This window comes from Eucyclogobius newberryi, unplaced genomic scaffold, assembly GCF_026437365.1.
Source record: "Eucyclogobius newberryi isolate DKJ021-1_F unplaced genomic scaffold, fEucNew1.0.hap1 SCAF_8, whole genome shotgun sequence".
In the NCBI taxonomy this organism is placed as follows: Eukaryota; Metazoa; Chordata; class Actinopteri; order Gobiiformes; family Gobiidae; genus Eucyclogobius; species Eucyclogobius newberryi.
The window spans coordinates 17,220,599-17,245,839 of record NW_027316500.1 but is presented as its reverse complement, the minus strand read 5'-3'; the positions used below and the strand labels follow the sequence as shown (position 1 = coordinate 17,245,839).

Genomic DNA, 25,241 nt, shown 5'->3' with positions numbered 1-25,241 from the left:
AAAAATTGAATTTGTGTGATTTTTTAAATAAACAGAAAATTGCACTTTTTAAGTTAATCATATTTTTTTACATTTGCAACCCTAAAAAGGGCATTTAAAGGCATGTTTTAGCACATGTATGATACATTTATCAATAACATTGAGATTATCCCCACCAAAAGACTTTTTTTTTGTGGTTAGTTAATTGATTTTTTGAGTAACATGTAAGTTTGTATAATATACAAACTTACATGTTACTCAAAAAATGAGTAGATTTTAAAACCAAGATATTGATACAAAAATGTAATATTGACTCTCTTCTCTTTGTCTTCATAGGCTCTACAAAGCATCCTTCACCATGGGCCGCTGGGATCGCTCCTCCGCCCTGTCCCCTGCGCTGAGGCTAACTGTCATCGTTTTGATTTCGCTCCTCAAGGTCCCACCCTCTGTGGCTGGAGCGCCCCCTCAGCCCAGCTTGGACGGCTCCGTCTCAGCCGTTTCCACTAATAAAACTGAGTGCAGCAAACCAGAGCAGTGCGCCAGAGGGGTGATCCTGCCCGTCTGGGAGCCCATAAATCCTTCATTCGGTGACAAGGTTGCCCGAGCAACGGTTTACTTTGTAGCTCTTGCCTACATGTTTCTTGGGGTGTCCATTGTCGCAGACCGCTTCATGGCATCAATAGAGGTCATTACATCTCAAGAGAAAGAAATCACAATCAAGAAACCCAATGGGGAAACTACGACTACCACTGTCCGAATCTGGAACGAAACAGTGTCAAATTTAACTCTTATGGCCCTTGGTTCTTCTGCCCCTGAGATTTTGCTGTCTGTCATTGAGATTATAGGTCACGGGTTTGACGCTGGCACCCTTGGACCTTCTACAATTGTAGGTTCTGCAGCCTTCAACATGTTTGTCATCATTGGACTTTGCGTCTACGTGGTGCCCGATGGCGAGACCAGGAAAGTCAAGCATCTCCGAGTCTTCTTCGTCACCGCCACCTGGAGTATCTTTGCGTACATTTGGCTCTACTTGATTCTGGCGGTGATCTCGCCAGGTGTGGTGCAGGTGTGGGAGGGGCTTCTGACCTTCCTCTTCTTCCCCATCTGCGTGGTGTTCGCCTGGGTAGCTGATCGACGCCTGCTCTTTTACAAATATGTGTACAAGCGCTACCGGACTGGCAAGCAGCGCGGCATGATCATCGAGACTGAAGGGGATCGGCCTCTGCCTTCCAAGGTATTTACACCGTCTATACATAGAGGTGTTGTCTTTATGGACTAGGGAACTACAGGCCCAACCATTCCTACATTAACCTATTAGTATCGCTACAATATCAAGGGTAAAAGTCAGCATGACACCACTTAAACTGAAGGAAAGGTTTTAACACAATTGTTTTGCAATGTGTGTAGAACTACAAACACTTAAAGAAATATGAACATGTGCCACATTCTGTAATATATTTTTACCGTGTTATAACAGTTTTCCCCATCATAGTTTACTCAAAGTTCTATTTTGATTGACTCAGATTGACTGTAGTAATCCTACATACGTAGCCTTTTTTCAGCAATAAAATGAAAATTTGCATCTTGTTATGGTGAAATGCAGCTCTGTTTTGCTGATTGCTGTATATGTTTTTTTACTTTTATTTTTTCCTCTCATCACAGGTGGACATCGAGTTGGATGGTAAAATGCTGAACTCGCATGCCATTGACTTCCTGGACGGTCCTTTGGGGTTTGATATCGATGAGAAAGATCTGGACGAGGAGGAGACCAGGAGGGACATGGCCAAAATCTTGAAAGAGCTCAAACAGAAACACCCAGACAAAGAGGTTAGTATTAGAGTATGAATGGTTAAATAATGGCCCAATAAATGTTATTCCAAGGGCAAGTAACCCATGGATGATAGATGTACCTTAAGGCATAGACCCAACCGTTTTTTAGGTAGTGAATAAATCCGCTGTTTATTTTAATATCATTTTTCATGCTGTTTTCTGTAACATAACTATGATAAATAACATGTTTCTTTACTTACCTCTAGTGACTAGGGACACAGTCATAAATTTTTCTTTCATAACCTTTCCTTCCAATTTCCAGACAAATCAGCCAACACATCAACACTACTAACTGAACATATAAGGCCACAGAATTAATGATTGAATTGAGTATATTTAGTATCAACCTCTAATGTTGTCAAAAGATATCTGCTCTAATAAAGAGCAGTTTAGAAATGTGTTAGGATTACTGGTTTTAATTTGGGAAAAGTGCAGTGGAAGACACCAATATGCGTTTCTTTACTCACAATGAAAAGTATTTTTCAAGGAGTTTTCTGTGGTTTGTTATGAAGTTTGTATTCTTCTCTTAATGTGTTGTTGGGCCTCAGGGAGTTGTGGTTTGGGAGGAAATGAAAGTGCACTCATACATGAGCCCTATTGTAAAGTTTATGAGTTTGCTCTTCTTGTTGTATTGTATTTGTAGAATCATCTGGTGATTGAGTAATGATCGCTTTAGGCTTTATAGTATGACTCACTTCTTTTGACTTCATCAGGTTGCCACTCCTGGGGTGATAAATTATTCATCCAGATAAGTTAGAAAGAATAATTTCCAGACAGCTTATAGTTGTGTGGAGGGAGACAGTTTATTTTTGGCTTCACACTGGTGCCTGTGTCAAGGAATCTTGACTTAAAACGTCAAGAGAACACTTTTTTACTTTACTTTCTTTGCTGTCTCCATCCATCCATCCATTTTCTACCGCTTGTTCCCTTTCGGGGTCGCGGGTGACTGGAGCCTATCCCAGTGACTTCGGGCCTTAGGCGGGGTACACCATGGACAGTGGCCAACTTGTCGCAGTAAAGCTGTCTCCATTCTTTCTTTTATTTCTTATTTCTTAGGTGGAACAACTCATTGAACTTGCCAACTACCAGGTCCTGAGCCAACAACAGAAGAGCCGTGCATTCTACCGTTGCCAGGCGACCAGACTAATGACGGGAGCGGGAAATATCCTCAAAAAGCACGCCGCTGATCAAGCCCGCAAAGCCGTGAGCATGCATGAGGTCCGTTCTGATGTCGGTGAAAACGACCCGGTCTCCAAGCTCTTTTTTGAACCATGCTCCTACCAGTGTCTCGAGAACTGCGGCACTGTTGCGGTTAACGTCGTGAGGCGCGGTGGAGACCTCGGCAAAACCCTTTCAGTGGAGTACCGCACGGAAGACGGAACAGCGAACGCCGGTTCAGATTACGAATTCACCGAGGGCGTGATCGTGTTCAAGCCCGGCGAAACCATGAAAGAAGTCCGTGTTGGAATCATCGATGACGATATCTTTGAAGAAGACGAGAACTTCCTGATTCACCTGTCCAATGTGAAAGTGTTGACGTCAGAGGGGGAGGAGCCAGAGGAGGGCGAAACGGCCAATCACGTCGACTCCGTTGCGTGTCTCGGCTTACCTTCAACCGCTACGGTCACGATCTTTGACGACGACCATGCTGGTATCTTTACCTTCGAGGAGCCTGTGGTCCATGTGAGTGAGAGCGTGGGCACCATGGAGGTCAAGGTGCTGCGTACGTCCGGAGCTCGGGGCGTGGTCATGCTGCCGTACAAGACGGTCGAAGGAACGGCCAAAGGGGGAGGGGAAGATTTTGAAGATATTCATGGCGTCCTTGAATTTCAGAACGACGAAATTTTGTGAGTACCCTGAGTTACGTTTTGTATGTTTGAGTAGATTGATTTGTTTGTTTGTAATACTTGGTGTTATATTGCGTGTGAGTGTGTGATGTGGTGGTTGATGTTGGTGGACTCTGCGATGTTTACTGAAAAGACAGCTATTTTCTGTCCTTTAAACTATTCTTTCTCTTTTCTTCAATTCTGTTTAGTTGCTGCAGTCTGTTATTTTGTTAATTTGTTGAGCAAAGCAAGTTTAAAATATCTTCAAAAGAATTGTTGGCATTGCACAGCTTCTAAAGAATTATCGTCGGCTTAGTTTCTAATGGATCTGCTGGTATTCCTTCATGCAAATACTTAAAGGTGCACTGCGTAACTTTTTGGAAGAGTGTAAGGAGAGGCAAGTTGCATTCTACGGTATGACATTACACTTGTCTTGTTTATTTCCATGGAGACAAGAAAGTGGTGCCACCAGGCCATGGTAAAGGTCAGATCTTTTGAGAGATAACTTCACTCACCGTAAGAATGCGTTTAGGTATTTTTGATCAATAAAAACACCCATATTAATCCTTCATACATTTAATGCAATACTGTGGAACATTCCAGGCAAAGCAATAACATCTCCATTATTAGACAAGCAGTTGGCGTACGCTTCACCATAAAAGTGACGCGGTTCACCTTTGACCAAGAACTTTTCCGTCAGCAGTTATTTAATAACTGGCAGGATGAATTGATTTAATTTGGGGACATAAATGAAGTTTGGCCTTTTTAAATAACTTAATAGTGGAAGACAAATCCCCATAGCAACAAGTCACTGAGGCAGCTCGGCATTGTCCGTTCTGTTGAAAAAAGGTCTTGAAGCCACTCTTGCAGGATTCCCGCTGTGAAATTCCACAGCAACAGTTCAAGCTGGTCTTAGTTGACTGAGGACCCTATTATCCGATGGTGAGTCATGGCGAGGGTCATGATTGCCTTTTGGACGCATGTCAAAAGCGCTCGCGGTCTTGTGCTGTAGCCTTTGTCTCTAAGTGCAGAAAGTGTGGAAAATAAAGGACTAATAGCTTGGAGCTTAATGACATTTTCTTACAACGTGAGCAGGAGAAACTTGTTCTGTGTCAAGTTTGAAATATTGTGATGCATTGTGCTTACTTTTGCTGTAATGTGGGAATTTGTAAGTCAAACAAAATGGATTTTACAACAAATATTGAATAGTATTTTGTGGTTTTGCAATTTTCTTACTTAACATTGTTTGTCATATTCAAGTTAGCCACATACAATTTTATTGAAGCACTTTGGGGCAGAATAAGAGACCCACAAACCCTCACAAACCTTTGTACTTTCAGTTAGTCAAGCTTTTGTGCTTGAGTAAGTTGAATATGGAGTTAGAAATGTGGTCAAACGCATTACAGACATTAGAGGCAAAATGTTGGAGGGTGAGTTTGGAAAGGTTTTAATTATTACGTGTGACCATTGAAATGTCATGATGAATCTTTTATGAGTAATGGTAAATGAATCTCACTGTTCTTTTGATCATTTTTAACTATAGCTGCCTTTTCTCTTGTACAAAAGGTTAATTACTCATTATCCCATCAGTTCTAAGTCAGTTTTCTGTCAATTTGTAGATTTGACATACAGTATAACATAGGTCATCATATTAATCATGTTTCCGAATGCATTTTTCAGTGACTTGTATTCTCAATTTCCCTGGCGCACCATTTATATGAATAGTAAGTGTTGAATTATGTCCCAACGGAAGGAAAACTGAGGACTTTTTTTTTTTTTTACAGTGGAAAAAAAAAATGAATTAGCCGATCTAAATGTGTGTGCCTCCAGGCCAGAGCTACCCTGATTAAGTTACTGTGAGAGAGTAGGATGAAGCATGAAAGACTGGGCTGCTGGTAGTGGTGCATAAATGATTGCAGAGGAGGCTACATGGGATTGAAAATATGAGAGAAAAAGTTTTGAGCACAAAGTTGCTAGTTCCAGCTTGTCAGACTGCACCCCGCCTTTCACTTTGCCTGGGTAAGACCTCGCAATGTGTCTAGCCAATACTTGAGGTCTTGTATTTGTGTGTTCCCAAGAAGATTGATACATTTGAGTGTGTGTGTTAGTGTGTGTTTATGTGTGTGCGGATAGGTAAGTGTGAACTGATTTTATGAACACAGTGCTGAATGACCCAAAAAGGTGCACTTGATTTTGAATTAACTGCAGCAAGACTGGTGTGTTATTTATAGCCGAGAGGCACACAAAGCAAATGTTAATGTTGACACAACGTTTAATTTGACGCGATTGTCTTGATCAATTATACACCGTCAAATACAGCTTGAACTTGAAATAACATTTACACACTGTAACTCCAGATGTTTTGTGTCTTACATTTTATATATGTGTATAAAGATAGTTTTGTTTGTTCAGATTTAGTGTGGTGAGATTTTCCTCAAAGATATGTAATGAAAAGTAAAGGGCCAAGAAAGAAGTCAGGATTCAGCGCTAAAGCATTGCAAGATAAAAGCCAAATCATATAGTTTTGTCACACAGTTTTATGAAACAATTGACTGTAGTTTTCAGCACAAACGAGAAGTAGTACATTTAATATTGCTGTGTGGTCTTGACTAGTTCTAATATAGCTCCAGTCTGGACCAGTCTAAAACTATTCATGAAAGGCTACATTTTTTCAGTATCGACACTGGATGAAATTAGTATGAATATTCAATTAAAATGTTGGTATTATTATCTGCAATTTTTTTTTTTTTTTAACAACCCTAAATGACAGAATTATTAATTGTGTCATGTATCAATTGTCATTTTTTATTGTTTTTATTTTTTGTGGGTACATTGAGACTTGTAATTGAAAGAACGCACCAAAGGTCGCCAATTAAAATGTGTCCAAAGCACAAACATTTTCTGGAGAAACTTACCATCTGACCCATGTAATAATTAGATTAACGGCACTAAAGAGCCCTGTGTTGTACTCGTCTGGTCTTGGGGGCAGTGATTTTCTAACCCCATGCGGTAGAACTAAACACAAAGGTTACACACATGCATGCACACACACAAACACTGCCAATTATGCAATTTCCATAAACAAGCGGTGCAGTGGAGGAACATGGTACAGTCGTGAATCAAATTAGAGCTCCTCCTACGCACACAAGCATGGAGCAGACTGGCACTTCACACTCCAATAACCAGCACAGATCAGTCTTTGGAAATGCACGCTTAAACATTGTGGGAATATGGGATTTGGAGGAGAGAATATGACCACTTTTTGGGGGTCAATAGTGATCATGAATACAAGAGTCATTTTTTATGTTAGCATTTGTTTTTTGCACTAATTGATGGCTTTAAGTGCACTAACTTCTCCACGGGGATGTTAATACTTTGCCTAGAATGTTCTACAGTATAGTAGCTCTCCATGTAGAAAAGTGACACCTGATTGGGCTTGACGCAAAAGTTATACCTCAATATTTTTGGGATTTAGAAAAAAAGTTTACTATTGGCTTGCTTGGCATTTCATATTTCATAATTGATGTACCATTCTGGACTTTAAATAATGTGTGGTGTATGTGACACAGACGTATTTTATTCTAACAACATTATGACGATATTATCACATTTTGTCAGGATGGAATGTGATCAAATGTGCCCGTAATTGTCTTGTTGAGATCAAAGTATCTCACAAGAATATGATAATTACACAGAAACATCACTTTATACACTCGTTTTGGAGACTAAACTTGACGTGTCTGTCTCTTTTTACAGGCATTTTATCATTTTAATTATTATTAATTATTTGAATTCGTCGTTCCGATTTTGCATATCTCCTAAACAACAATTATATTCTAAATGTTTCGATGCATCTCCCACCTCTATCACCAGGCCGAGTTACATTACAGTCAGAAGAATGCTTTTTTTCCAGGGTATTTTGGAGCATGTGATTGAATAATTGGGAGTGGGACTAATCGGATAGTAATCGAATAATAAAGTTTAACTGGTCAATACACAGACACCAAAATATGGCATGATCTGAAATAAAAGGTTTTATTACTCAGACAGAGCATGATATGTCTCACAAATAATATTGTAGATTGCAGATCAAGTTCAGGCATTAGACGTTTTGCGGCATTGATAGTAAACATATTGGATAATTCTTTGTAGCTCGCAGCCAATATTGAAATCACACATTGAGCTAAAGCAGTTGTCACGTTGCGGGGAATATGATCTGTATTTGGACATAAACTATAAAAATATGTGGGGGCACAGTTGATGGTGATGGAGCTAAAAAAGACTGCATCAGGGTCTAACTGGTATAATGGAAGTGCCCTCTGGTCCTCAAATAGGAGGGATTCTGGTTACATGGTGACATAATTATGGATACACACATGAGAACTTGGGGGGAAATATATGCAGCATTAATAAACAGCAGAAGATGGCAACAGGGAGAGCCAAATCCACTGCTGCTAAAATGAACAGATGATTACAACTGTGAAAATATGTGCGAGTTGTGATGATTGGAATTTATTTTATTAGATGTTTTTGGTGGTGCTGAGAGAAGAGCGTAAGCTGCAAAGTAATAACTTTACTGTGATAAAGAAATAGGATTACTTTTAATTTGCAGCCAACAACTTTGGAGAAGCCGAATCCCGAGTAAACTTTAAAGAGACTCATAAATGTGTCTTAGAATGAAAAACTAACAAAAAGCAAAACAAAAATGTAAATACTGTCCTCTTCAATGTGGTAATATATCTCAGCTTTATTGTGTAAAACTAAACCAATATATAGCAGTAAATACATAGTACATCAAGTAATAGTACTATCTTATATACTAGTCTTGTTAAACTCTTTTTTATACTTTCACTTACTGGTGCCGATTAATCTCAAGATCATGCTAAAATTGTTCAGGAAAGGTCGAATTTTGTCCTATGCATGTGATTTTATATATATATATATATATATATATATATATATATATATATATATATATATATATATATATATGTATATATTTATCTATACTTAATCGATAAACTACTAAATAACTACTAAATATAAATGCGATACTACTTTTGGTATTGATTAGTATCTGGTTTTCCATACTTTTGACAACTCTGGTCCTTACAATTGGCTAGTTGTGCTGTCAAAGACTTGTTGCTCATTTTAAACATTCAGGTTGAAACAAAAAAATATTGCGCCTTTTTGTCTAGTGATTCTGTCATTGTGTTCTGGGGACGGCCTCAGCTTCAGGGTTTCACACCAGGGACTGCAGGGACAAAGCAGAGGGCATACAGGTTTTTGGAAATTAATAGTGCTTTTTTATCCCCATAAACACTCTCGAGGGCTTAACAGTGGGGACTTGTATTGTGATAAGCCAAAAAGATAAGGCATTTCCCCCTATGAGAGGCTTGTTAGGCTTAAAAGATTATAGCCGGTGTTAAAACAAGTGTGAAGGTTTAGACCAGGAGGATTTACCTTTGATTTGGCTTTGTTTTTTAGTGATTGAATCATGTTCTCTAGGTATGTTTTGGTATTTTACTTTAGACTTTGGGAATTTCTGAATAATTTTCAGTTAGTGTATGTATAAAAATACATACATATAAAAAGAAGTTATTTGACTGAAAGGTGAATTTTCTGAAAGTGAATGAAGTGTGTGTGGTGGTGGTAAACATGAGAATCGGGACGGTCCGCACAGAGCATTGAGAATGTCGTGTGATGTCAAACCACAGTTGAATAAATCACAAAGCCACAGCTCATTTGCTGAATTGGCCACAAAAAAATGAGAACTGCTGTATTGTTTTTTACAGATTTATTTAGAATGTCTTCAGTTAAACTGCAAAGGCATTCCTTTCCATTGTTTCCTGTTAGCTCTTGCTGCTAAGTTGTTAGATAGGAGATCGGAGATACAGGAGATCATGTGCACTTCAAACTAAATGTATTTGTTGATAGTGTGAACAGCTCCTGTTTGTCTGCTACACCTCTTAGCGACATTGCTTCCACATTCACTATATTGCCTGTCTTCCCTAAGTACTTCTAAAGGATGAGTATGAACCAGCTAATATTGTTAGGCTGAGGGTAATTCTGAGACATGCAGGGATTGTGATATTAGAACTGGGTTTCTCTGAGGCCATGCAGCACCACTGGGAATGCCATTTGTGCTCCAGTCATTGTGGATTATTTGGTGATGTGGGCTAAAAGTAAATAGTCAATCATTCTCTTTCAAACTGGTGCGCTCTTGGCTTCAAAGATGACAAAAGTCCACATTGTAATGACATAGATATATTTTTGTCATCTTAAGAGACAAAGTGATTTAAATATTTCTAATTTCTATTGTTTATTTTATCGTTCAATGGTTTTGATGACTCCTATCAGTGGGTTGTGTTTGCATGCACAGAAAAAAATCATTGATCATTATCTGATTTCTGTATCAGTGTATTGAGATAGGCTTGTAATCAGTCACAGCTGTTGTGAGTAATCAGATTTCTATCTGATCGTTCACATATATGTAGAGTGACAATTCTGCCAAAAGGGCAAACTACCAAAGTTAGGAATGAAAGACAAAATAAGATTGTGAGATTTCTTTTGTGCATGTAAACACATACCGAAAATCTGATCTAATTAGTGGTTATCTGATTACACTTTTCAGATTTTTCCTGGCCATGTAAATGTACCCAGTGTCTTTTGTTTGAGCACCTGTTTTGTGCGCCTGTTGGTTAAGCTGGTAGTATTTTAAGTCCAAGTCCACTGTGTTTTTGTTCCTTCTCTCATTTACACCTGTTCTGTATGCAGGACTGGGCCGCATCATTGTTGCCTTTTTCCACAACATACCGTCATATTAGTGTGGTGTTGCCGTGGGTAACCGCTGCAACGGCCAAGCAGTCAAGTGCTCGCAGTTGTAGTAAAAGCTCACACCATTTTACGCTTTGCTGAGCCCCTTTCTCTGCCCTTCTGTTTGACTGTCTGTCATTCTTTAGAAACAGGAAAACCGTATTCTGTAGCAAAATAAATCAAACAAACAGCGACAACTTGGGATGTCACAATATCAAATTTAACTGTCATTATTGTGAGAAGAATTTGCTTTCTTTCACAAGTCTAGTTTTATTAAATCAAACTTTCTCATGGAAAAAAATAAACAAATACAATAGACAATATAATTGTCCAAAAGTATTTTGTTTGTAGTTTTGTAGTATAGAATGCACTGAATGCACTTGTTGCTGGATACGATTCTCACAATCACTTTTTTGTAGTTCTTACAATTATATTGTGACCTGAATAATTATGATTATCGATTAACCAAATAATGTTGATATCTGTAGCCACAACACTTTTGGTCTTTCCCTGGCAGCAAGCGAACTATTTTTTTGAAAGTTGAAGGGGCTGTACCTGATTGTCTTCATATAATAAAGTAAAACTCTTTGGCCCCAGTACAGATTTATTGTCAAAAAGCAGACGGTAAAAATCCGGTAGCAGCTTTAATCTAAAGTTAAGTTTGCTGTGATTTGTGTTTGTGCTAAATATCTGTATTCGTGAGGACCAGGTCAGGTTAAACCCTCTGAATGGTTTGGGACACTGTGGGCGTCTCAGCTGTCGTCTTGCAGAAGAGCACTTTGGGTAATTAATCTCCCATTTTGACTCCCCATGTACAGAGGGAAAAAGCTGTGCTTGTTTTGTTCTTCCCCATCAATAAATCAGCAGGCCCCAATTGTCCTTGAAAATATACTTTTATTTCCAATTTACAACATGATTTAAAATGCCACTCTTATGAAATCATGGTTTATTTCACCTACTTTTTTCCTCTGGGTCATATTCTTTTAAAGAGAGCTGCAGAAGAATACAGCAGTGGAAAAAAACATCCACAGATGCAATCGGCCATTAACAGGAATAGCACTGTAGAGTGGGACCAGAGTGGAGTTTGTGGCTTTGTTTGTGTTGGCTTTAATTCAAGACCTTTCACTAAAGTAACAGAGCAAATGAATTCAGTCTGAGCCAAAACTAAAATGCAATAGATGATTAAGACAGAGCACCACAAATACCCCCATAACATGCACTACATCACAAAATAACATTTAAGCTTCAGTTCAGTAGTTTTCAAATGATACTACTCTGCGGCCAGGACTCCCCTGAAAAGGAAACTTATTTCCCTTCAGTTTTAGTCTAGTTTTAGTCAACAACTTTTTTAGTAAAAAAAAAAAACAAGAGTTTTAGCCAACTGGCAACATATTTTTATTCAAACTATGATCAATTGTATAGTTTCTTGGTACATGTCTAAATGGTTTGGATTCTGGCTCTGAGATTGAAAAGAGGAATCCCCAATATTCTACAACTTGTTCCTTTCAGTTCATTTATGTTTAATTTGACAACAATGTGACTTAGATGATGACTATATAATCTTTTAGTCATAGTTTTAATCAGCAAAAATATGACATCGACAAAACTCACACATCTTATAAATCAGTCACTGATCTTCAGTTAATTACATAAATCCAGATAACTACATTGAAACGCTACTTGGGAAGTACAAACAGTGGCACAAACAGTTGCTTCCAACAGATTTGTTTTTATTGTGTGCAAAGCTATGTTAATGGAGGAGATAAATATTGAAGTAGGGATCCTTTTAAACCTTCACAAACGCTCTTCCTGGCTAAAGTACACCGCGAGCTGTGATAACCAAGTGGAAGTTAAACTGATTTGTGGTGCTTAGTGGCCTGAATCACCGCAATGGGTTCAGTTCAGGAGGAAGAGCCTTGGCCTGGAGCGTAGTACGGGGATGTATATCTGATCCGAGCGAACACAACACTGAACACGCATATACACACACTCTATCCATTCACAAGGCTGGTGTCTGGCTCCCTATAGGCTGCTACAGTATTCAAACACACCCACACACATGCTTTGTTGATGCGGCAGATGCAGTGTAAGCTAATCTGTGCCAGGGCCAGTGCTAGCCCCAGTGTGGGGTTCTTACAGAGATCTGATAACAATTCATACGCTTCTCCTTTTCATCTCTGTGCTCGTTCAAAACAGAAATACGTCACATCCACATGGGTCGGTCGGCGAAACAGGGCGATCGGGAGAAGCTCAGATCTTTCATCTGTTTTTCATTTAAAAGTCCACTTTAAAAGAAGATTGGGGCGAAGAGGAGCACACCACAGTGTAGAAAGGTTTAGAAATGTGAAGTGCATTTCAGAGTTGTTGAGTCCTAAGTGTGTTTGATAACTGTGCTAGAAATATAAAAAGGGCCATCTCTGTCGTATTTTCTCATGTACTTTTTTTATGTTGATTGCCTGTGAATCCAGTTGCTTTCGATGTAGTTAGAATATTTCTTTCCAATCAGAAGGGAAAAGATGACGTAAAGCAGTCAGTTTGGTTTTAGAGCACACAGGTCCACAACGATGGCAGTTGTTAATCTGGTTGAAAATATTTCCCAATCATTAGATCAAAAACTCCATACAATAGGTTTATTTTTGGATTTACAGAAAGCATTTGATACAATTGACCACACAATTTTACTACAAAAAATGGAAAAATATGGCTTTAGGGGAAAAGCAAATTCTTGGATAAATAATTACTTATCGGATCGATTCCAATATGTTCATCTGAAGGGAGCAGAGTCTAGTTGTCAGCAAATTAGTTGTGGGGTGCCACAAGGCTCTGTTTTGGGCCAAAAAATATTTTTATTATATATTAATGATATCCAAAAAGTATCTGATGTTCTTAATTTTATCTTGTTTGCAGAGGATACCACAGTTTACTGCTCAGGTCATAATCTTGGTGAGTTGGTGAAGGTGATGGAGAGAGAACTGCATAAACTAAACAACTGGTTTGCATTAAATAAATTATCATTGAACTTAAATAAAACAAAATTTATGGTATTCAGTAACAAACATGTAGATAATGATATCAAAATCAAAATAAATAGTTATGAAATTGAAAGAGTCAATTATATTAAGTTTCTTGGAGTGATCATAGATTGCAAAATTTCATGGAAAACACATATACAAAATGTACTGAAAAAAGTGTCAAAAACTATTGCAATTTTATACAAATGCCTTATATTTACTTTACTGTTCTCTCATTACTCCATATTTAACATATGGTATTGAGATCTGGGGAAACACATACAAAACTAGAACCAAACCAATTTTCATTCTACAAAAAAGGCCATTAGACTGATCAATCATGCATCTTATAATTCACAGAGTCACCCTTTGTTCATTCAATCTAAGCTTTTAAAATGTTATGATTTGGTAGACCTGTATACTGCTAAATTTATGTATTTAGTTAAATGTAATCAACTCCCTACATCATTGAGGATAAAGTTTACCCAGAGGGAAATTAAATATAATTTAAGGGGAACGTGTATATTTGACAGACCTTATGTGAGAACAACGCTGAGGGAACATTGTTTGTCAAGTAAAGGAGTTAAATTATGGAACAATTGTTGCGATGAATTAAAAAATGACATTTCTTTTTTTCTGTTAAAAAGAATCTTTAAGGAAACAATCATAGGAAAATATTTAGCAGAATGAAAATGCAGCTTTGTTATAATACCTTGAATGCTTGGGGAGGATACTTGTGAGCAGACTGTCCAGTATTATGTAGTGTTGTTTTTGTTGATGAACTGTGGCTTGTGAACTATAAAATGTCCACCAATGTTGAGCGTTTGAGAGAAGGGTAGGCACAATAAGCCTTGGCTTCTGCCTACACCTGGTCAAAAAACATTAATGTATCTCGAATTTAGTTTTATGCTTGAATGTTGAGCACCTTGTGTTTTGTTTTTGACCAAACCACAATAAATAAAATAAATAAATAAAGCATTTATTTTGCATACTATTATGTGTGACTGCCTAGTGCAAGAGAGGATGTGGATTGTGCCGGAAAACAGAATACCAGAAGTGCATACGTTTAATCCAAGTTACATCTGTTTATAAAGTTGTTAATCCCACTGCGTTATTTTAAGTGGAAAATCTTGCTCCGATGCCAGGGAGGATAACGTTCCCCAGACGCTGAGTGTACTGTGTAAACATTTAGCCAAGCACTTCCCAAAGCCAAGTACCCAAACTGCACTTAACCTCGCAACAAACAAAGTCCCGATATGTGCAAGGATCGCCCACAAGGCAAAACTCAGATTAGAACCGTAGATGCACAAGTGGTTTTGACACTGACACAGACGACAGAGGGAAGTGAAAACATAACTCGGAGACACTCGAGGACCTTTTGGCCACCGCACATTGTCACATCTGTGAGTCACGGCGCGGTGTTGTAACCCTGAAGTAAAGTCAAAGTGAACAACAGCCAGCAGTGACGGACAATTAGCCCTGTTTAGCGTCATCTTTTTGTCGGCTACATAGGTTCACACTTCTCATTCTATTGTTGGGCAACTGTAAAATGTTTTGAGCCATTTACGGAAAATACATATTCAGAGTACTTTCATTTGGCGGTGTTTCGAATACAGTTACGTTCCTAAAATCAAGTTCTCAACAAATGTAGTGTTTCCACTAGTACTGAATATAATGTACCACAACATGAAAGTATTCAAAAGACAATACTTTGATTAGATCAAGCAACAAAATACGTTACAAAATACATTTCTTAATGCAGGTTTTCAGTAGTCTGTAACTAAATACAATCAAAGTGTTCTTCTTATCACTGGAAATGACCAACATTACATGTGTTTTAGATGTTCAAAATGAGCTTCAGTTTTCCCATCACAATATATCTTAGCACTGATTATAGGGTTTATTTTGATTTTGCAAACCCCCTTCATTCTGTATTCAAATGTTGAATCCAATTATAGATCCGGTTTAAATTACCATTATCTGTTATCAAGGACCCAATTAGTTCATTTCCCTTCTGCATAATAACAATGTAGGTGTGCTGCGGTCCGCTTTACTACACCAGCCACAAGGGACGTCCTCCAGACAAATCCCACTCAAAGAGAAACTGCAGCACCATATGCATCTATAATGCTCTGCATGGCCCTAAGCATGTGTTATGTAACATATAAATTATCCATAATCATTGGCATCACTTTAGGTTCCCACAAGATCAGACCCTTAGGAATTCTCCCGTGACCCCAGGAACAGGAGTATAATTTGGGATTCCCAGCTGGGAATTCCCTTAGTAGCATTCTCTGACCTGGAATGTGGTGAGGATTGAAGCTTGTATTGTGTGTGTGAGTGTGTGAGAAGCCTGAGCTCCACATCCTCATACATGGGTTATGTTTGTATGTTGTAGTGTGAGAGCCAATGTGGATGACCCCAGGTTTGAAGCTGTGATGCTTTATAATTTGACTTTGAGACCAAAGATCAGTGTCCAGGTCTGTTATAGGACGAGAGTCTGTTTGTAGTGATCGTGGCCCGAGTTTGATAACCAGCCTGTGCTGGACTTGCATGTTCTCCCCACGTGTGAATGGCTTTCCTGAGGTACCGAAATCAACGGAAAACATCTACTTACCTTATCTACCCACGTTGTCTGTTTACTCAAAATGGGAAAAGATTTCAGGTTATACAATTCATGCCATTAGGAATCTTGGGTAACTTGGTTTTAACCATATCTATGTCCATCCATCTTCTTCTGCTTATCTGGGGCTGGGTCACGGGGGAGTCCCTTCTTAGAGTGCTGCTTCCAAGCAGGGACTCCCAGACTTCCTACTCCCAGACACTTCCTCCAACTGCTCCGGGGGGATCCCGAGGCCTTCCCAGGCCAGCCGAGAGACATAGTCCCTCCAGAGTGTCCTGGGTCTTCCACGGGGCCTCTTCCCGGTGAGACATGCCCAAAATACCTCCCCAGGGAGGCGCCCTGGAGGCATCCGGAACAGATGCCCGAGCCACCTCAGCTGGCTCTTCTCGACGTGGAAAAGCAGCAGCTCTACATCGAGTTCCTCCCATGTGACTAAGCTCCTCACCCTATCTCCAATGGAGCGCCCAACAACCCGGCGGAGGAAACTCATTTCGGCCGCATGTATTCTCGATCTTGTCCTTTTGTTCATTACCCAAAGCTCATGACCATAGGTGAGGGCAGGAACATAGATTGACCAGTAAATTGAGAGCTTTGTCTTTCGACTCAGCTCCTTCTTCACCACAACAGACCACATCACTGCAGCCGCTGCACCGATCTCACGTTCCATACTTCCCTCACTCGTGAACCAAGATGAACTCCTCCACTTGGGGCAAGGACTCCCCACCTACCATTTATTTATTTATTTATTCATTCATTTATTTATTTATTTGGGTGGGACAGTGCATGTTAATGAACATACATGAAACTCATGATCATGTGTAATGTATTTACATAATATATGTAAATGTTTTAAACAATTAGAACGTTCCATAAGTATGCGAGATGTAGTTTCAATATTCAACTTAATTTATCTCCTATCAATCAATCTGAAAAATGAAACATGCCATTATTATGCTAAGTCAGACATTTTCAAAATGCAAATATATTGAGTTTATGGAAATGCTTGTTGCTCCAGACATATTTTCCTTCCCTGCAGTTCCCTGATGGGGAAAGTGGAGGCATCATTAAGATTGTTACAACTAATTGTGTGACTTGGTAAGATGATGGTGATGGTGCGCAGCAGATGCTTGAAGGTTAGCAGGAGGTATAGAAACTAATGAAAAGGAATGAGACTTTGAGCTCACAAGGCTACTTCTGATAATAGGTATCAAAGGATGGAACTGCAAGGCCAAAGTTCAGTCCTCACTTGTATAGCTAATCAGAATGATTAAATACAGCTAAGACATTTTGAAAATCAAATTAGTCAGTGTTGTGTCTTGCTATGAAAGCCAGGAAAACATTTTCAGAAAAAAACATTCAGAAAAAATAAAAAAGCTAAAATATCAATCAACCAAACTTGTATAGTGCTTTTCAACAGTCAGGACTAAAAAAAATGCCTTTCCATCAGTGCATTAAAATATGTAAAACAAGCAAAAGTCCTATACAAAGCACTGAAAGTAGCATAAAAACTGAACAATAAGAATTTGTGTTGAACTCACATCTGATTTCCTGATTTCAATATTGTGTGGCTTTAAGACTGGGATCTACCATTCTGTGTCATTGTGTGTAAGATGCATATTATATAAGAGAAGAGTTAAGTAGTTTATACATTCGTCAATACTCTGTAACATCGAAGACCCTTCTATTGAATTTGAAAAAGGAACACAGTTTATGGTTTTCTGACTCCGATATAAAAGGTATAAAAGCCTCACGAGAACATCTGCAGATGAAACCACCAAAACAAATGGAATAGATTGCAAACCATAAAACTAAGGGGAAGCCAGAGCCATAGAGAGGCAAATAAATCCACTCTCCCATCTATCAGCCATGGCAGCTTGTCTATATGCTGGAGGACTAACGTATCCCACATTACCCTGGTGGCCCCGCAGCACGTCTCCGTGGTGACAAGCATGTCCCTAGTGGACCTTGATTGGATGAACAGACTGTCAAAGAAGAGAGCTCCCGGGAGTGCACGTAAAACCTCTATTAGTTCAAATGGTGGCAATGGGACACGCCTCTGAACTCAGCGTCATAGCAACACAGACACCTGTTTTGTGTTACCTAGAAAAAGACTAGGCATTTCCCCAAAGTATACACAATAAATCCTTTTTTATACGTTTATTTATCTCTGAAAAAGACAAATCTTCTCAAGGATCACAGCATTTTGAATCGGGATGGGTTAATATCAATATGTTTTTCTTGAGAAACAGGGAGGACAATAATAATTTGTTATAATCGTGATAATCACCAACTCTATTTAATCTCTCATTGGCCATGAGGGTTCACTTCCATTGTAGAAAAGGATGTCCAGGTGCTGCCCGGTGGTCGAGTGGTTAATGCTCCTGGTGCAGCCGGCCGCAGAGTTCAAAATCCCGATTCAGTCTATTTACTGCATGTCCTCGCTTCTCTTTCATCCTCCATTTCACGCTGTCCTTCCTGTCTAACAAAGCCTACCGGCCAAAATCTTTAAAGAAAAGAAACAAGAATGTCCAGAAGTGTCCAGATGTTTACATTTGAATCTTTTTCTATGATAACCGCCAACAAAGATAATTGCCATTGTACTACCAGACTAAAAAAAGCTGCTTATTTAAGATGTTCTCGATTAGATTGTTGTTGTTTTCACTTATAACAAAGTATAATGATATAAAAGTATTACAAATTACAATATATAAACATATTCATATCTATAACATGTTTAAACCGTCTGCAATTTCGTGTGACTTTTGTGATATCACTGTATGATAATTCTACAACATTTCAATAACGTCCCATTGCCTTGAAGGGCATATAGTTTACTCTTGTTAGAAAACCAGTCCATCAATATATTGCTCTAATAAATGCACTTCCATACCATGGCAGCCTATAATTTAGATCAATAGCCATGAGCATAAACCAAAAAGCGAACCATGCCATCCGTACCATTCAGTGCAAGCCCTAAGCATTCACCCGTTGTGGGCTTCATTGTTGCTTGCATCTCCGAGCGGTGGAATTGTAGCCATGTATAGTAAAGCCAGTGCTCGATGAATCAGCTGATCATGTTGAATACAGCTCGGACTCCCATGATGCCGCGGTGGTACAGAAAAAGGCTCAGGGCTTTTTTCTAGCTTCTTGGGTTCTCTTGTATGTCTTCCTCTGTCGTCCTGCTCTCATTTTCTCCCAGGGATGTGTATAGTCTTTCATCACTCTGAGCTCTTTTCATGTGATCCCTTTGAACTTTGCTTCACTGTTCCATTGCAGCCCGGACTTTGTCGCACATATTCTACAATGAATGACATCTATGCAGAGCCCACTGATAAATAGTATTTTAGGGGTGTTCCACCTCTGCTATGTGACAATAAAGGTTTTCACTATGATGAGAAGCAGTGGAAGTGGTAATATGCACTAGATAGAGCATAGAATAGATAGAATATGAGACCAAATGCACATTTTACCACTTACATTTACGAGCTAAAAGGAAATAGCCTTGTTTCCGTCCTAATTTTTGAGAGCCAGGACCAGCTTCTTCCACAGACTCTAGTGGTTTGGTCCAGTTTTTGATGTCATCACTCCATCGTCTCCATTCATGGAAAAATAAATAACACTGACTGAAAGACTGAAATGTTGGTTGGTGTTGTTGCTAATTATTTTAGTCAGTTTTATCCTAAGGCAAATGCATAGGTAGCACTAACGTAGCTCATAGCATACATAAGTAAACTATTCTTGTATTTTGTGTAAGGCTATCATAGTTAACGCGATAACTCATGTGATTAAACATAGAGAATTGACACTTTAATCATGAATTGACGCAGATGAATCAAGTGGTCTTTTTTCACTAAACATGCTCTTTGGTTATGCAGTGAGGCTTTACCTGAGAAAAGGAGGAATATACATAAGCAGAGCTGATAGCACACGGTTATTTACGTGTAAAAGCCATCAGTCCTCACGTAGATGAGAGCAGACACTCAGTGGAGAGCGGTTTGGCTTGGCTCTGCGGCAGAACAAACCAAAGACAGTGCGGACATCTTGTGTTGAACACAGTGCACAATGTGGCAGAATAAAACTTGCGTAAGCGCTAAAAAGGATAAAATGAGCTAAATATTTTACCAAACCATTACAGGACACTGGGAGATGCCAGGCCAATCCTGTGCAGCACATGTATGCCGGGCTCCAAGTGCAGCCAGCCGCAGTGTCATGAGTTCAATTCCCGACTCCGACGTGCATGTCCTCCCTTCTCTCTCATCCCCCATTTCACTCAGTACTTTCCTGTCAAATAAAGCCTTCGGGTAACAAAATCTTAACAAAAGAAACTGGGCAAAAATGATGAAAACATTAACAAAGTTAATCAATCATATTTCAAAAGTTTTCTTAATCTGATTTGCACTAATTTGATCTTCATGTAGCTATACTTTGTGACTTTTACATAGCATATACTGTCAGCTGAACTATAGTTTAGAGTTTCTCTTTAGTCCATAGGTAAATGGTCACATTTATATAGCGCTTTTCTACCGTCAAGGTACTCAAAGCGCTTTACATCAAGGAACCAGTCACCCATTCACACACACATTCACACCCCAGATATACGCAGACACTGGGGGGCAAGTTAGGTTAAGTGTCTTGCCCAAGGACACAACGGCAGTATTCACATGAGGCAGCTGCGATCGCACCACCAACCTGCGGGCCAGTGGATCTGACCGCTCTGACTGAGCGGGGAGTCGAACCGCCGACCTTTGGATCAGACGAGCACTCTACCAATGAGCTAGTATTTACAATACTTACATTAATTCAGTGGAGTACCAGTAGTCATAACCTTTAACTGATTATTAGTTTGTGATGTATATATAATGGTACTGGGAAGTAATTTGGGGGTCTAGTGTACTGCATCACAAGCGATGAACTGAGTCATTTTAATGAATAGTTTCCACAGACTTTGAACACCTATTCTCACTGAAGAAACAGCTATTTGGCTTTTAGATTTAAAATAATTGGTTTCCCGTCATGCCGCCATGCGATTAGTAAAGCTAACATGGAACCCAGGATCATTTAATAGAGATAAAAGAAATGAACCCAGTTAATTTGTGGCTAAGAGGAAACATACCAAAAACCTACAAGAAAAACTGTTTATTCAAGTGCACTTGCTTTGACTGTCAAGTATCTCATCATCTCTTGGATTACTTTTTTCCACTGCAGATCATTATGTTATTTGTGGGAGTCTATAAACGTGTTGATATGTATTTTCTGTATTCTGGCTTTCTGAGTTATTTAATTACAAAACAAAACTGAATTTAAAGCCTGAAGCGGTCACGAGAATCTGGCATCTCACAGCAAACAGTAGGAGTAAATGGCAATCGATAGAAACCACTGCATCAACAGAGATAAAGTGGAGCGGCGGCGCATGTTAAAAGAGAGAAAGGTGAGAACAGTGAGTCTTCTGCTGTGCCGAATATGGAAATTGTCTCTGAATATCGTTAAAAGGTATGCTGTTGTATTTGAATGGGCAAGTGACTGTTTTAATTACTCATAACACCTCCAGACTAGCCTACACTTGGCATTCTGTTTATTAGCATTTCACACAAGGAACCGACTGCAAGACACCAGCCATGTTGTTCAGGGAGGTTTCAACGAAGCCTTTATTTAATATTTAAATTTTTTTATCTTAACAAGGGCTACACATTTGGAAAAAATATCTATCGCGAATAGATTTGGGTTTATTTATGTTTTAATATGTTCAAAGGGCAAAGTGCACTGACAAACTAATACAAGAATGTATTTCAGAACACATTTGTACAGATCTTGTACAGGGTTAGCATTTTTTATGCAGAATAAGAACAAAAATCCAATCCTTAACCTTCTCTAAGATTGCTTTTACATGAAAATATATGTAAATTAATATGGTTGGATAATTCTTAGCAAACATATTTACAGTTGGTCTCATGGCTTCTGCACATGGATCAATCGATTCACATGTGTTGAAGTCGATACTGTTATTAGAAATACAGTAGCTGATCAATGAATATTTACCACTGACCCTCAATCAATGACCCAAAAATCAATGCTTCTTTTATTTTTTTTTAATGAGATTAGGTTTAAATGTATTATCATTACACATAAGCACAGTAAAACATGCAACTTGAGCATCCAACCACGAGCACAGTAAAACAAAGAACAGATCTTTTTTGATGATAAATACACTCAAAGATGTTTTTTCCATCTTTGTGCCTATCCTCAACTGCATTTCAGAACGTTTCAATTTTAATTACTAAGAACAATCTGTTCCCCAAAAAAAAACTATTTGCTTGCTGTTTGCTTAGCTTCACTCCATGAAATCCCTTTTTTATCAAGCTATTGCCTCTCGTCTTGAGAACGACTTGTTACGTCTCCCTTGGTTTTGTCAGCACAGCCCACATTATGGGTCTGGAGCTTCCTTTTTCCTTCTACCCACTTCCCTTAAACAGCGTCTTTGCCATGCACTAGTTCAACAAACTCCTCCATTGCGCACACTTTTCCTTTTGCTTTCTCTTCCAATGTACATTCAAGCAGCCCACATGCCTCCTTCGCCTGTCTCTGCACACTCGGCGACTGTATTCGAAACGATTCATTCAAACGCAAAAATGTGTCTAAACCTTTGATAAACAACACGGTATATACAGAACATATATGAAAATACGTTAAAATGTTGGTAAATAATATTAAGTAAGTTTCTTGCAGACACAACCATATGAATTATAATTTCACATTAAATACACTTAAATTTGCCTATACATTTGTGATTGAATGGTTGCCAGTTACAGCATTTTCCAACCATAAATCTTTGAAATGAAGCCTTGCAAATGCATTGGCTTTCATCATCATTATGCGTTGAGCCTCTATGCGCATAAAATGTACAGCGTTAATCTGGCTTTCAAAGTGTGCACTTCCTTTTTAAAAACACGCCTCAATGCACAGTGTGTTTTCTCACATGAATTCTGCAACCAGGGCCCTACACGCAAGCTTTCCATTTGTCCTTATTGTGTCAAACCTATGTCGCTGTAAATTTTGAACGCACTCAACGCGACGTGATTGTGTTTAGATATGCTTGACTTCTCCGAGTAGGTGACCCCAGATGGGGAACGGAGAAAGGAGAGAGGGGATTGTACAAACGAGGAAGAATCGTAAGAGCTGTGAGGGGGGAGAAAAAGAAAAAGAAAACAGTTTCCATTGCTTCACACAGTGCAAGAGGCAGAGGAGAGAGGACGCCATAAGGAGGTGGCAAAGTGACAAACGTCTGGGCATAAAGAGAAGCCAAAGGAGGGACGGAGCGGGCGCGCTGGAGAGCGGAGGGGAGCGAGGAGGCAGAATGTATAATTAAGCTGTGATTAGCAGGGGCTGAAATCATTTCTCCCATTCACTGCTGTGTTGGGTTTGGCCACATGTGCTTGAGTCAGTTTTTGTATGTAATGCTAAAGTAGTTAATTTAGATGTATCATTGTGCTGAATCAGTATTCACTTGTGGTTAGTTAGATTTTATGTGTGGTGGGCGATTTGTTCGTGGAGTGCGGCTAATCCAAATTCGTATTGGGTGATGAATGGAAAGAGTTCTTTTCCGTCTATGGAGCAGTTTGGACTTTGACTCACTGCAAAGCTACACTTGAAACTATGATTATAAAATATCATGGCCATACAGTAAACATGTAAACAGTAAATATGCTATTAGAGCTGCAACAATTAATCGACTAATTGTTACTTTTCAAAAACTAATACTTGTAATCATATTTAAATAATTGTATTTGTTATCTGGACTATAAAGAGTCTAAAACAACATACGGAAAGACCTTTTTATCACAAAGACACTGGCATTATTAAATAAAAATGTCAACATTTTTATCAATAATAAGCTTTCAGTCACCATATTTAAATATCTTTTGTAATATCTTGTAAATATCTTAATCATTTATCGTAGTTATTTCTTACTACGATTACCCTCACTAGTACTGCTTAATAAAGAGACCTAATACAATATAACTTTTATACTCCAGTACAAGTTAGACCTAGAATATTACAGTTCTGTATATTCAAGTATGATTTTGACCTAGAATATCTTATTCTACAACACTACTCCTCATATATATTACAGCTTGCGATGTGTGAACTAACCATTGATGTATTGGGGCTTTCTGCAAGAGCAACCCATTTGACTTGTGAGACTGTGCTGCCTTTAAAGTGTAGTTTGATCAATAAGTCCCTGTGGCGATGATGCGAGCGGGCGGAAAGGAGGTCAGCGATGACTGCTCTGGGAGACTGCTCTTGTTAGACACCGTCCACACTTGACTGGACTGACCTGGGACCAGCCACGCTCGCTGGTCGCTCCCTGCTCGCACCCTTCTCGCTCCCTGCTCGCTCCCTGCTCGCTCCCTGCTCGCTCCCTGCTCTGCCCATTCACACATTTACGCATGCTAACATGGACATATAGAACATCAGATGAAGCTGTATGCAATGTGCGTTCTACCAAAATCAGAAATGACTTCATCTGTTGTCTCCTGGGTAAAACCTCACAGATTAGCCTTCAGTCCTTTCATGCATCATCTTTATATTTCTATTACACCGTTGAGACACTTTTGATGGATATTCACCTGTCAGTGTTTGTAATAGAGTTCACAATAATATATATTTTTTTAAAGTACCAGGAATTGCAAAACTTTCAGCTCTATTTCACACCGAGAGAGGGTCATCGTCTTGGCTGAGATGTGTAGTTTTGGACATATCTTTTGTGCCATCCTAAAACACAACCCAGAATTTGTGATTCTTTTTATTACAGCCAGTAAATACGGCCCAAACTTGAATATTTATGGCTGCTGAAACCTTTGTCTTTTTGTCCTCTCCTCCTAGAGCTCCATCATTTATCTGTTCTACCTTTCCTCTCACTTATCCCTGCATTCAATCACTCGGCATTGTAGTCCCCCCGAAGCCCCTGCAGATTTATGTCTTCCTAAACAGAGCAGGCTTTTTTTTCTCTTCTCCCTCTACACCGCCTCTGAAAAAGCTCGCTGTAAAATACACAAGGCGGTCAAATATAAACGTAATACTTTTAGAACTCAAAACGTCTGATGCACAATAATTTTTTTTTTTTTAAGTAATAGTAAAAGTTTCTCTATCCCTACAACT

General features: G+C 39.0%; 1 protein-coding gene across 2 annotated transcripts in view; it reads left to right on the top strand.

The window, feature by feature from the left end:
• The first annotated feature begins 329 nt into the window (after positions 1-329).
• Positions 330-25,241, top strand: part of slc8a1b (solute carrier family 8 member 1b) — a 106,463-nt gene continuing 81,551 nt past the window's right edge. For both annotated transcript variants that reach the window (XM_072436320.1, XM_072436321.1), the window contains exons 1-3: positions 330-1,213; positions 1,642-1,806; positions 2,866-3,656. In XM_072436320.1, the coding sequence (XP_072292421.1) occupies positions 338-1,213; positions 1,642-1,806; positions 2,866-3,656 (1,832 nt within the window). In that variant the 5' untranslated portion in view covers positions 330-337. The remainder of the gene's footprint in view (positions 1,214-1,641; positions 1,807-2,865; positions 3,657-25,241) is intronic.